This window comes from Anomalospiza imberbis, chromosome 6 (genome assembly GCF_031753505.1).
Source record: "Anomalospiza imberbis isolate Cuckoo-Finch-1a 21T00152 chromosome 6, ASM3175350v1, whole genome shotgun sequence".
Classification (NCBI taxonomy): Eukaryota; Metazoa; Chordata; class Aves; order Passeriformes; family Viduidae; genus Anomalospiza; species Anomalospiza imberbis.
This window is the reverse complement of record NC_089686.1, coordinates 30,405,409-30,418,054: the sequence shown is the minus strand read 5'-3', so window position 1 is coordinate 30,418,054 and position 12,646 is coordinate 30,405,409. Positions and strand designations below refer to the sequence as shown.

General features: G+C 37.3%; 1 protein-coding gene across 5 annotated transcripts in view; it reads right to left on the bottom strand.

Annotated features, from left to right (window-relative positions):
• Nucleotides 1-514: 514 nt before the first annotated feature.
• CDIN1 (CDAN1 interacting nuclease 1) overlaps nt 515-12,646 on the bottom strand; it is a 123,852-nt gene continuing 111,720 nt past the window's right edge. For all 5 annotated transcript variants that reach the window (XM_068193041.1, XM_068193039.1, XM_068193044.1 and 2 more), the window contains 3 exons: nt 3,222-3,372; nt 1,757-2,407; nt 515-1,700 (listed from right to left, as the gene is read on the bottom strand). In XM_068193041.1, coding sequence (XP_068049142.1) covers nt 3,237-3,372 — 136 coding nt within the window. In that variant the 3' untranslated portion in view covers nt 515-1,700; nt 1,757-2,407; nt 3,222-3,236. The remainder of the gene's footprint in view (nt 1,701-1,756; nt 2,408-3,221; nt 3,373-12,646) is intronic.

Here is a 12,646-nt window from a genome sequence, read left to right as displayed (position 1 = left end):
ATACAACAGAACAGGATGAAAACTATTCATGAAATACCAGTACTATTAATGTAATGAGGTAAGCACAATAAGATATTTTGTCCCTTTTCTTCAGGTTTAGACAAAAGCTTTTTCTGCTCTGTCTTTAGGGAAAGATTATTAAACTCATACTAATAATGTGTCCCAAGAATATAGGAATGGTAAAACTTCTGTTTTCTTCGTATATTAGAGTGTGCGACCCACCATTGTGTTCCTCCATTACAAATAAGTTTTGCTTCCCTGCTCAATACAATTACATCCGTTCCTAAAGCTCAGAACACGCCTTATAACAGTGGTTGTAAGAGCAGATGCTTGCAAGTCTATATATGCCAGTGAGAACATCATTCAGTTTTATGTTCACTTCTGTTTTCTGGCTTGGCATAATTCATTAGCACACTCTACAGAATACTCCATAAAAATGAATTTGGTTTTAATGTTAAGGTTCCAATGGCCACAACACTGTTTAAGAAAACCAGACCAAGAAAAAACCCACAAACAGCATTGCTTTTCTCTTTAATATTAAAGTTGATGTTTACATCTGATAAACAGAGAAAATATCCAAATAGAGGGTTTTTTTTTACAGTATGCAAGTAGTAATAACAAAACAGTCCTATTTTTTTATGCTTTGCTTTCAGCATTTAAAAGAGTGACACAGCATAGTTTTTGTAGTGGCAAAGCTTTTTTGATAGCATGCAATGAAATTGGTACAGTAAACAGACTTTTGTGGTTAATTTCATCCTCATTCTAATACAGATCCTTTAAGTGGGCAATATATGAAGATGAGTACAAAGCTCTGATTAAAGACAGCTGTACTGCTTTTCAACCTGTTATGTCACAGCATTAGGTAGAGGAATAAATACACATATATAAGCCTAAACTGATTTATCTGTGTGTCTCCACATAAATTTGTTTAATGTAGAAACAAATAAAGCAATGGTTTGATGAAGGTTAGCAGAATTTTCAACATCTGTGTAGATAAATTTAATTTATTCAAAAAGAAAAAGCAGCATTAGTGTATCATGTAAAAACTGATTTAAATGATTTCATACAACAGAAAGCATATGCAGTAGCTAAAACAAATACCATTTGCCATTAAAACCCATTTCACTCAGACAACCATTACTTCTGAATTTTCTACTATGATAATGTTCAGTTATTCCTTCTTTTTTTATTCTCTTGTTGATTTTACACATTCCCCTAACCTAAACCATAGTTAAAAGTCCCAGGGGGAGTAACACCCTAAATGTAGCTTTTGTGTGTAGCATCAGGCAGGTACATTCACAGATTGCTTCTGTGTATCTGTATGGGCAGATACCTTACAGCTGGTCAAGTAAAATAAGCTCAGCACAATACCTTAAATAGTTGAATGCAAATGAGTTACAGGTGCTTGAATAGTTTTTAAAAACAAATATCTTCACTATAAAACATTCAAACCCAGGAAAATATCTCTATGCAACAATTCCATGGAGCTATTCTAGTTTATCTCTGCAGCAAGGGACAGAGTACTAGAAGATTAAAGACATTTTTTCTTGAAAATGAAAGATTCATCAAAATGATAAACTCCTGTGTAAAACTTACCAGCAAGTGTTAAGGTGAAAACTAAAAATTAAAAATAAAAATACTGTGCATGCATCTGAAAACTACAGCTGAAAAACTCCTGAATAGGATTAATATTCTTTCCACTCACGGCAAGACTGTAAAAAGTCTGCACATGATTTTTGAAAACATACAGGCACACAACATATGACTTCAACTAAAAAAAGTTGATGAATATGCACTGTAATGTTTTAGAGACCCATTCTTTCTGGAAAAGATCATCAACTTGTGCTTTAGGGAGACTGTTATCAGACCTTTATTTCTACAGCTGAATCCATAGCTCTTCTCAGAAAATCTGAACATGATGAGCATACATGCAAATCTGTCACTGACATTTGAAAATATTTTGTCCTTTCCTGAGTAGTAGTTAGCACAGAGAAGAGTACTGAAGCGTGTCAAGCCCAATAAGCCGCTGTCATTAAGAAATGTCTGAGAGCACAAACCTGAGACCCAATCTTGCTCCTCTGAGTGGCGATGTGGATTCAAAAAGAAGAGACTGAACTCAAAACTTCACAAAGGGCTAACACCCACCTCAAAGAACTTCTAATCTTGGTGGTTCTAACAGGAGAAAAACAAGGCTCTTACATGAAAACAAGTACGCAGGAAACTTCTGTCCATTTGTGTGCTTTATTTGTTCTTGTGGAACTGATCCAGTATGAAGCACTGCTGTATCTTTTTTTTAATTCCCCTTCTTGAATACCAAGATGGTAAACTCCTTCAGAAATAACTCACATAGAAAGCTCCTGCACGTTGTTCTTTTGGACTTCAGTGTGCCAGAAATTTGCCACAATACCTGTAGGGGTAAAGAGAGATTCCTTCCTTAGTCAGTTAAGAGAAAAATTCCTAGGATTCCCCGGGGGTGAGGAAGAGAAGAAGACAAAACATGAGTTATTTTTTGAGTCATTAAAATACTTACTAAGCCTCTCCCCACACTACCCCCAAACTTCACAGGCTTATATACATAAAATAAAAGCTGTGTTCTTTGCTTTTACCCCCTCTCAAAATCTCCTATTTTTAACTGTTAACTTGGGATTCCATTGTTGATTTTAACAATCAGATAGTGACAAAACACATACACCAATTATCTCAAAATCTGGCTATTTACTGTAACAGCCATGGTCCTCTCTTACCACTTGGGCTTTACCAGCTTTGCATTATATCGTTTTAAGCCCCAAAACAACAGTCTTCACCAAACCTCCACATCACTGTAGGTGTTTTAGTCACACCACTAGCACATAATGAATTCATAAAAAGCACTTAATTTTATAGGTGACTCTGTAACAAGGATAAGAACTGAAAGCTCCACCTATCAGCCTCTGCATTTTTGTCTTTGTTTAGAATGCTTGAAGAAGCCATCCGGAAGGAAGAAAGATTATGAGTATCTCGAAACTAGCTGTTTGACAGAGACAGAACTGCTGATAATGAGTGGGTTGTGTCTGTCTTTTTTGGCTGATCACAACAGAGGACTGAAGCAAAACAGAAACTCTTGATATGTTTGTGTAAAGCAGCAGTAGCATAAGGGCAGGCAGCAGGAGTTCAGCTGAAGTTCAGGGCAGATGCTGCCATTAGTTTACACTGCAGGAAAGTAAAATTGCTTCCGGATTTACCTCTTCCTCCCAACATCAGCGCTGAGCCATGCTGTGTCGCAGAGTCACAATGTCAGTAGGGAAGCAGTCTTTTAGCAGGATACCACGTTCACGATGGCAGTCCAGCTCTTCAATAAATCCGTACCAGTAGATGACTAATCCAGGGCCAAATCTATCACACACACACACAAAAAAAATGAACTTATGTAACTGTGTTAGGGGAATTTCAATTTCCCAGCTCTATGATTCCAACACAAATCAGTAACTTCACTGCAAAATTGGAGGGAGTATTTAGCCGCCATTTAATTTTCAAATTTTGAATGTGCAATTGATTGATGTCAATAGTACCTGATTCTATGAATAAAAATGCTATTTAGAGACTCACAGAATCCACATCAGAGTTTCAGTTTATTTTGAATCTTCTGCACACATTAGTGAAAGATACCTATGCATTAAATACTAAATAATATTCAGTAACTGTGATATACAGAGAAACCTCTTTTGACTTGCACCCTACTCTTTTAGATTTGTGTGTGCAGACATTAAAGATACAAGGTTTTACACATGTCCCAGTTCATTCAAATTATAATACCATGAAGATAACAATGAATCCTTAAAATATAATCCCTACGATGAGCTATTATTCAGGTAATTATTAACATAAAGCACAATTTAGAAGAAACAGAAAGTTTGTGTTGTAATGGCTCTGAAATGTGCCTCAGGAATTCCTCAGATATTGCTAACTCTGACTGATCCCCACTAGGCAATCTCAGGAAGTAGCCCCATGGACTATTTTACCCATCAGGAAGTTCAGACCTTCAGGCTGGGTTCATAAAGAAGTAATCACTATCAATCACTGTGTACTGCGATATGTTTTGCACATCAGTTTCACGTTTTTCCTACTGAGAGCACTTAATTAAAGGGCAGCACTACTTCTGGTGTAGTGTTGCAGGAATTTTACAGTGGAATCATAAATTATGAATGTTGGGTTAGTAAAAAGGATGTCTAAAAACAGAACTGCTTTCTGTAGTCTAACATTACAGCAGTCTGTACAACATTAGGCCAAAAAGCTTTTTCTTTCCTTGATTTATTATATGCTGTAGTGAACTTGCCAAAACCAACAGTGCAGGATGAGCTGTTAGGTACCGTCTGTACACGAAAAAGTTCAATAGAATGTCATGTAATGGTTTATATGCAGAGTTGTACTCAGGATTCAACCAATATGGTTGCCAATTTTTGTTAACATTTAATTTTAATTAATATGTGCTCAGGGGAGGCACGGTAACCTAAATGTCCACTGAGCAGGTAATACAAGCACTCAAAGCCATGGGTAGTGCCAGACTGGCTTCATGAGGGTGGTTTCTTTCCAACAATGCGGAGCAAACTCTATTTGATGTGCTCGTGTAATGGAATAGGCATCAAAGGAAGAAGAAACCCCTGTGGCTTCCTCCTGCAGTTTCAATTAGATGCGGTACTCTTTTGTCTGAAGCTGCTGCAGAGCGTTGTAACATTTTGGTCTATGGCTACTACTCTTCAACCTCCAAGTGGCCACAGTTCAGTGGCAGAGTAAATTACCCTCAGCATAGATAAGGCCACACTGGCAAGTATGGTTTTGCAACTGAAAGTGATATTAGAAAGTTGAAAGGTTAAAACTCTGACCCATCTGGTTGTACTAGGTAACATATCCTGACATGTCTGGCAATAAATACAGTACAGACTAAAAAGTGGCTAATATGAAGGACGATGCTGCCTATACCCAGTTCCTAATTTTGTCTGGTTGGCCAACAACTTCAGCTTCCATGGACTTCTTTCCATTGTCCATTGCTTAAGCTCCTGTGGGGCCAAAACGTGCAGAACCTCACTGCACCCGCAAGCCCAGAGACCCAAGCAGGAGTGAGGGGCAAAGGCAAGTGAGGCCAAGGACTGACGCTCACAGCCTCTGGTGAGAGACAGCAGTTTGCTGATCCAGGAGGGGCCCCCACTTTTGTTACTTCACAGACAAGGTATCTGTTCCCACAGCAAGCAAATACAGAAATGGGTAATCGGGTGGGAATGTACTTATGTACTAACCAAAATTATTTTAAAAGCAAAAATCCCCAGAAGATAGGGAGCAGACCTTACATTTCTAATGGGCTATTTTGTGCAAGGCAGAAGGTATGAAATGTATGCAAGTAGTTACTCATTACAAGCACATGTGTCAGGTAAAATCCTGATGCTAATGAGCAGCTGCTCACCCAGGTTCTGAAGGGCTCATTTCGCTGTGTGGCAGTCTGAATCCCCCATTCACCATAAAATGCATGTGGCCCTGTGCTTAAGTAATTTGTTTAGTTATTTTTTGAAACTGTAAGTTTTAATAAAATTACTATTTCAAGACACCTCAAAAGGCTAATTTATGTCTTGTGAGCAAATCACCTCAGCTCAAGCACAATTTTTGAGGGCTTAAAAAATTATGTTCAGAAATACCAAATTTGATAATAAAATTATATACAAGAACATCTGCAGACTGTTAATGGCAGCAGCAAGTACATCTTTGGCAAGAAAATACCCATCAATCCTGCTTCTGATTGTGGTGTTACAGCAAAACTGTTTGCCCTGTCTAGGTTGCACTTTTTCAACTCCATTGTGTCATTCGTTCTAGTATAGCTCTATATCATAAAGCTCATGTGTATGATCACATAAAAACCCATGCCATACTTTTGTTTACTGCACTTAAGTGCAGTACTTAAGACCAAAATAAACTTATTGGCCCATTAAGCATTTGCCACTGACTATCAGGAACTCCTGCTGTTAAGTGCTAATTTCTCTCTCATTAACGCCCAGAGCTGGCAAACCACAAGCAATGCCACTGGTTAATTACTGCTGCCTTAATTTGAAAAGACACTTAACCTTTTTGTGTAAGGGGGTGAGATAGCAAAATGTAACCTAAAAGTAAGAACCATACTTTCTAATCAGACTCCTTCACAAGTGGAGATATGACACCCTGAGGAATGAAAGTGAGTGCTGTGAATTACAAAGTAAAGCAACAAATTGATTTCTTGCATCAGTTGTAACACTGAACAAGTGGAGTGACTGACTGTGGTTTACACAGGAGAATGAACTAAAATGACAGAATGTATACTTGGTATTGCTATGGAAAGGGGAGAGACATTAAGTAGCTCTGAGGAGCATAGGAAATCTTTGAATGTACCAATTGGTTCTAAAACTGTAGAGATACAAGACAGGCCAGATTATCTTATTTCATATGAAAGACACACTGGAGAAAGTTTAGGCTTAAATTGAAAATCAACCTTAGAATGTAACAAACTGTTGGACTGCTATGGATTTTCTTCTTGCTTAGAAAAATTGTATAAATCCCTGAAAATATGCTTGTATTTCTTGTCCCCATCTTCAGTTCTTAGGTGTGAAGGAACGTGTCCAAAAGTTATATGAAACTGTAATTTTAGCTATTCCAGCAAAAGTACTGCTTTTAGAACTTTACTTTTATTAGGGGTTTCTTTTTAAAGCTGAAAAGAGTTCCAAGTAACTAAGGATTGGTTGATTCCATGCAGCAAAAATAGAATAAAGAGGAAATACAGATGCAAAAACATAATAAACACAGCAAGTGAAAATCATCATCAATTTACTTAAAAATCAACCGATAGGTAGCTACCATTATATAAATCCCAGTTTAGTTCAATGTCCCGTTCTGACATTAGAAGCTGTGACTGACTACAAGGCTGTCAAAGGCAACTCTACTACACTTGAGGTGTGAGTACCAGAAGTGCCAAAAGCGAGGCACACAGGCTTCTGACCCCAAGACATGGCAAGAGGAGAGCAGCATTAAAAAAGCTCGTGGATTGCTTTACGCCTATAGCTGACTAAATTTAGTCTAAGTACTAAAGGCAGCACATCATGTCTTTCAAAGAATCAAGTGAAGCATTTGAGATAGAAAAATACAGTTTGAATATAGCTGAATGTAGTTGCAGTCTCAACAAGTTCTTTAGATAAAACTTGTATCTGACAATAATACTTGCTCTAAGTAAGTCAGGCTTGCACTAATTTCAGATTGTTCAGAGGAACTCTGTATTGGTTTAATCACATAAATTTTGAAAGAAAACCACAGCTAAAGTAGTTCACTGATAAATCCTGGGACACCAAGTTTTGTCTTGGAAAGCAGTTTCACAGAGATATACTGTAAAGCCAGAAGGCAAAATTCAGATAACCCAAAGCCAAATGGTTCTTTGTCTTAAGAAAAAAACCTCAGCAACAACAACTAAGGGATCACTTAAAAAAAAAGGGAAAGAAAACAACTAAGTAAAATATGAATCAGGGTTTAACTTGCCCTCCAGTTGAACCAGTTTGGTGCTAGAACAGAAAAAAGACTTTTATTTATTTATCAAAGTGGCCTAGTAGGCTCACACACATATTCTACTTCACCTCAAGAGAAAATTTCTAGTAACGTCTTTTCTTCTGGAATGTCTGTGTGAGGTCCATACCAGCTTCTAAGGATTTGCCTAGACATGTGGCTGCTGTGAGGTGATTTTTTCATGATCACAAAGCCTTGTATGTGGTTTTATGAAAAATGCATTTATGAAAAATGCATTTTCAACACACTGCTTGATACTGAACAGAAATGTAAAAGAACTTGGAATTGTTTTTATATATATGTTCACTTCATTTATTATTAGTCTATTTGTTATAGATGTTTTATTTGCATCTCAACATAATGTAAATAATTTGAATTCCACAAGACTCTCATAAGAAAATGCTGGCATATGAATTATTGTTTCTAATATGCATGCATTTGAACAAATATTTTATCAAATGGATTCAGCCAAATATTAATGTTATGAAAATATAACAATATACCTGGTTGGTAATTTTAATTATGAAGGTCACACCTGAATGTGTCTTTTAAGGACTGCATTCTTGTCCCTCACTTTTCAATGCCAGCTAAAAAGCTGGCTTTGTTTCCTTGTTTTTCTTTTTAAATATGGAGCAAACCGGAGCATTACCATTTGCACAACACTACTTGTTTTCTGGGAAAGGAGAATTACAGAAGTTCACAAATAAATTATTACATTCTAAGTCAATTTAACATTGCTCTTCAGAATCACAGTTGTGAGTAAATAGGTTTTACATGTAGTACTAATAAACCTTGAAAATGAAATAACTAACCCCCTATAATAATACATAATAAGTTTACTGTTTAAGGATACTTAGCTTTATTTTAGTGTACTTGTAGAAGTCTCATTTGTGTCAGCAGAAGAAATTGAAAAATTGGCAGAGCTAGGCTAGTAGGCAACAACTACAGACCACATTACAACTGACAAATAAGGTCAGTTGGCATAAGTCAGCCAACTTCCTTATGTCTAGACCAGTTTACAGCTGCTGATGACACAGCATTATATATCTTGGCAAACATTGAAGAGCCACTGCTCAGAAATGTACTTTGATTAGCAAGAAACTTCCCACTTAAACAGCTACTGCAGTCCTAATTCAGAATTGTTTATAACAAGGCACTTTTTTCTACCATTCATTTACACAGAGTTTTGAAATCAAATACAGGTACTTGTGCATTAAGACAGTGTATTTTAAAAACTCTGACTGCAATTTGAAGATAATGGTGGGTGGTGGAGTTTTATAATTCCTGTCAGTTTTCCAGTGGTCCACACAATTTTGTAATCTAGTGACACAAATAGTCACCTTATTAGTTTGACTTCACCAAATCTAGTCGAAAGGAGTAAAAAATCCAGTACTTAGCAAATCAAGTGATAATTTTTGCTTAGCAAGTTAATGATCATTTGTACTTAGCAAACCAATGATAATTTTTGCTTTCAAAATTTGATCCTTAACCTGTAATCCATAAGGCTGCAATATTTTTGTGCCCAACTCCCTTAAGCTACTTAACACTGACTTCTTACAGTAGCAAGTGGAAAAAAAATTGCTTACAGATGTGGCTCAAGAAAGTTTAACAAGTTCTGATCACATACTTGTAAAGACAATAGGAAACTTGTCCATGGCATGAACAACTACTACATGCCTCACACACAGACGCTAGCAGCATAATATGTCTCAAGGATCCAGGCATTCAGTTCATGCTGCTTAAGGCAAAATTAAGCAAGTAAAACATAATCTTCTTTAAGCTTTGACGTTACCACAGTAGTGGGGGAAGTCTTATTTTTACTGAAGACAAGGAAAAAGTCAAAGTCTACTAATACTTTGTGAGACTCCCATTTAATGAGGAGGTTTTGACTCAAAAGTGGGAATTTCTTTGGGCTGAGAAAGGTAGGCATTTCCAAGAATGCCAGAAACTGATACTATATGAAGTTGATGTGGAAGTTAGAGTTGTCAGGTGAAAAAAGGTGGATGGAAACTAATATCAGGCTTCTCTCTCCCTACAGTTAAACCTCACTCAGATGTGATTAAATCTTAATGAACTTTTTTTACACTAATTATCTTTTTACCTCTGCAATGAGACTGTTAAAGCTTCAATAAAATAGCAGCATTAAATCAAGCTTATAATATGATTTAATTGCTTGTGGCATTTTGAAAAATAAAAACAAATCGAGTGATATTTATGTGGACATAAGGGGGCATTTAAAATATTTTAGAATTTTCCATAGCACAGTTTTAAATGCACACTAATAGACTGCACTAGAAACTGTGCAAGTCACTGTCATTAAAATATTATAAATACAATATAACTTTTAGCTGCATAATACATTTTTAATAAACAAACTGTCGAAACACATTCTTCACTTACACTTCTTCATTCAGTTCTGAGTACTGTTCTCCAGGCAAATAAAGGATTTTTATAATCCTCAATGACAAGTTAGACTTTTTTTAAAAATACAGTTCTCATGGAAATTAACATTCAAAAACTATGATTAAATAACATTAAAGCTACAGTGATTTACAAGGATCAAGGCTTTCTAAGTGAAGACTGATGCAGTGAGTGAGAAAGAAAACACATACTGGCTTCAAGGCAGCTTGTTATTAAGAGGAGAAAGCCTTGAGTGAACTTCAAATTTCTCAGTTTCTGTTGGTTTATGTCCTAATATCTACTAAAATATACTCTTTTTGCTCTTTTTTTGGTTTTGTTTATTAGCAGTATTCCAGATGCTCAACTCTCAAGTGATTGTGTGTACTTAAGGAACAATATGGGTTTTTTTCAGTCTCAGCATATTCAAAATTCAGGTAGATGCTTTCTTTGCACATCAGATTGTAAAGTTTTGCGCTCTAAAGACACTCTACAAGGTGACCCTATGCCTGCACTGCAGGACTGGGATGAGGTACTGAAAATTAACATTGTACTCACATCAACATATTAGAAAAGAGATTTTTAACTCTTATACTGCTGGATTGTTTCATGGAAATAATGGCCACAGTTTTTTCAGAGAATCATAGAATGGTTTGGGTTGGAAGGGACCTTAAAGGTCATCTAGTTCCAAAACCCTGCTGTAGGCAGGGGTGACACTGAGACGAGGCTGCTCAGGGCCCCATCCAACCTGACCTTGAACACTGTCAGGAATGGGCCATCCAAATCTCTACTGGCAACCTGTTCCACTGCCTGACCACCCTTTAATGCAGCCCACAATGTACTTGGCCTTCTAGGCTGTGAGTGCACACTGGTGGCTTTTTCTGGCTCTAGTGGGGATCACTTGGGTATGCATCTTGGAAAACAATGCATTTTGACTACTTGGGAAGATAGTTCCAGTATCTGGCTAAAAGAGATAATAGATACTGTTCCAGGTATGTTGCTTGATAACTTGGAGATAAATGCAATATTCTGGGAAATACAAGGATTCTACATTAGTTAACCATTTCAATACAGGGCAAAGTGACTTCAGGAATTCTGGATGAGGGACATAACTAAGCAAAAGAAGCGCTCAACCACAAACCCCTAAAATCTGAAAGGCAGAATACAAGAAAACTTTCTACAACTTTTTCAGAAGCTTCAAAATTTCCATTCTGGTGGAGAAAGTCTAACATTCCATTCAGTATTAAGTGTGGCATCTATGAATTTGTCTTTCCTAACTCGGGGTTAGCACTTTGTTTTACTGTCCACTGTTTTGCAAGTCCATTAATGTTCAAAACAGCAACACCCTTCCAATCCTACAACATGCAATCTGAAAACTAGTTTACTAAAGCAGTGCTGCTTCTATTTTAAGTTGTGTTACTTGTATTTACCAGTTAATACATTGCAAGAATGGCAGTACTCTTTGAATAAGCAGGGAACAAAGATGGTTGCTTGCACTGCAGAACTATTCCACATGTTGTTGCTGAAAGCATCACTTTCTGATTAAATCCAGGCAAGGAATGTTGCTTCTTGAGGTACTTGCTTGTTACTCAGTTTCCCTTAGAAAACATTATGCCATTAGTTCGCTCTCCAGAGACTGTCGATGCAAGGTCACTATTGTTTGATTCTGCACATTTGAAGCTGTGGATCAGTGTTGAGAGGAGTTACTGAGGTTATTTCAAACATTTTGTTAAACTCACAGCAGCCTTCCCAAAGGAATGCTTGGCTGCAAACTGCCTCTTATCCTGGGTGACAGAAAACATGAGAAAAGCCTTTGAGTACTGTTAGACTGAAATCCAGGCAGCCACAAGTGCCTGTCAACTCATGTTGCCACTAGGTGATTAACAGTTGTTTACTTTTAGGGCTGAAAGTAACAGGCCATCCTAAGGCCAGTGCAAGATGATATCTGAATAATCTGTGAGTGCCTCTTTGCAGCAATGCTTTTTTTCTGTGCAGCTGTTTATCTGGTGTTAGTGTTCACCAGAAAGACAGGATAGGCCAAAGTGCATTTAACCAATGAGACATATTACAATCCACGCCTGATGAGAACTGAGGCCGAAGTCTGCAACACTATAAAATCACACAGTATTGACATTTTCCTTCATATAAATACATGTTGAAAACAGTAGATGATAGCTAGACTACATATTCTCGTGTCCCTTCCCTTCCCTTCCCTTCCCTTCCCTTCCCTTCCCTTCCCTTCCCTTCCCTTCCCTTCCCTTCCCTTCCCTTCCCTTCCCTTCCCTTCCCTTCCCTTCCCTTCCCTTCCCTTCCCTTCCCTTCCCTTCCCTTCCCTTCCCTTCCCTTCCCTTCCCTTCCCTTCCCTTCCCTTCCCATCCCCTTTCACCCCCACCTTTCCTTTTCCCTTTTTTTTTCTTTTCATTTCCTTTCTTTGCTATGCAATTGTTAAGATTGCTAGATAAATGAACATTGTTGGTTGGCAGACATCTAAGGGCATCAAAGACAGCACTAGCTGTCTCATTTAAAAAAAACAGAAGTGTGACTTATTGAGCTCATAGTCCTGTTCAACTTCTGTTCCTTTTAAGACAAAAGCAAAACTAATAGAAAATAAAACTAACAACAAGAAGAAAAATGAATGCCACTTTTTCCTTCAAAGATAAATTAGGCTTGAGTAAGCAGCTTGAAACATCATGAATAGTGAGTT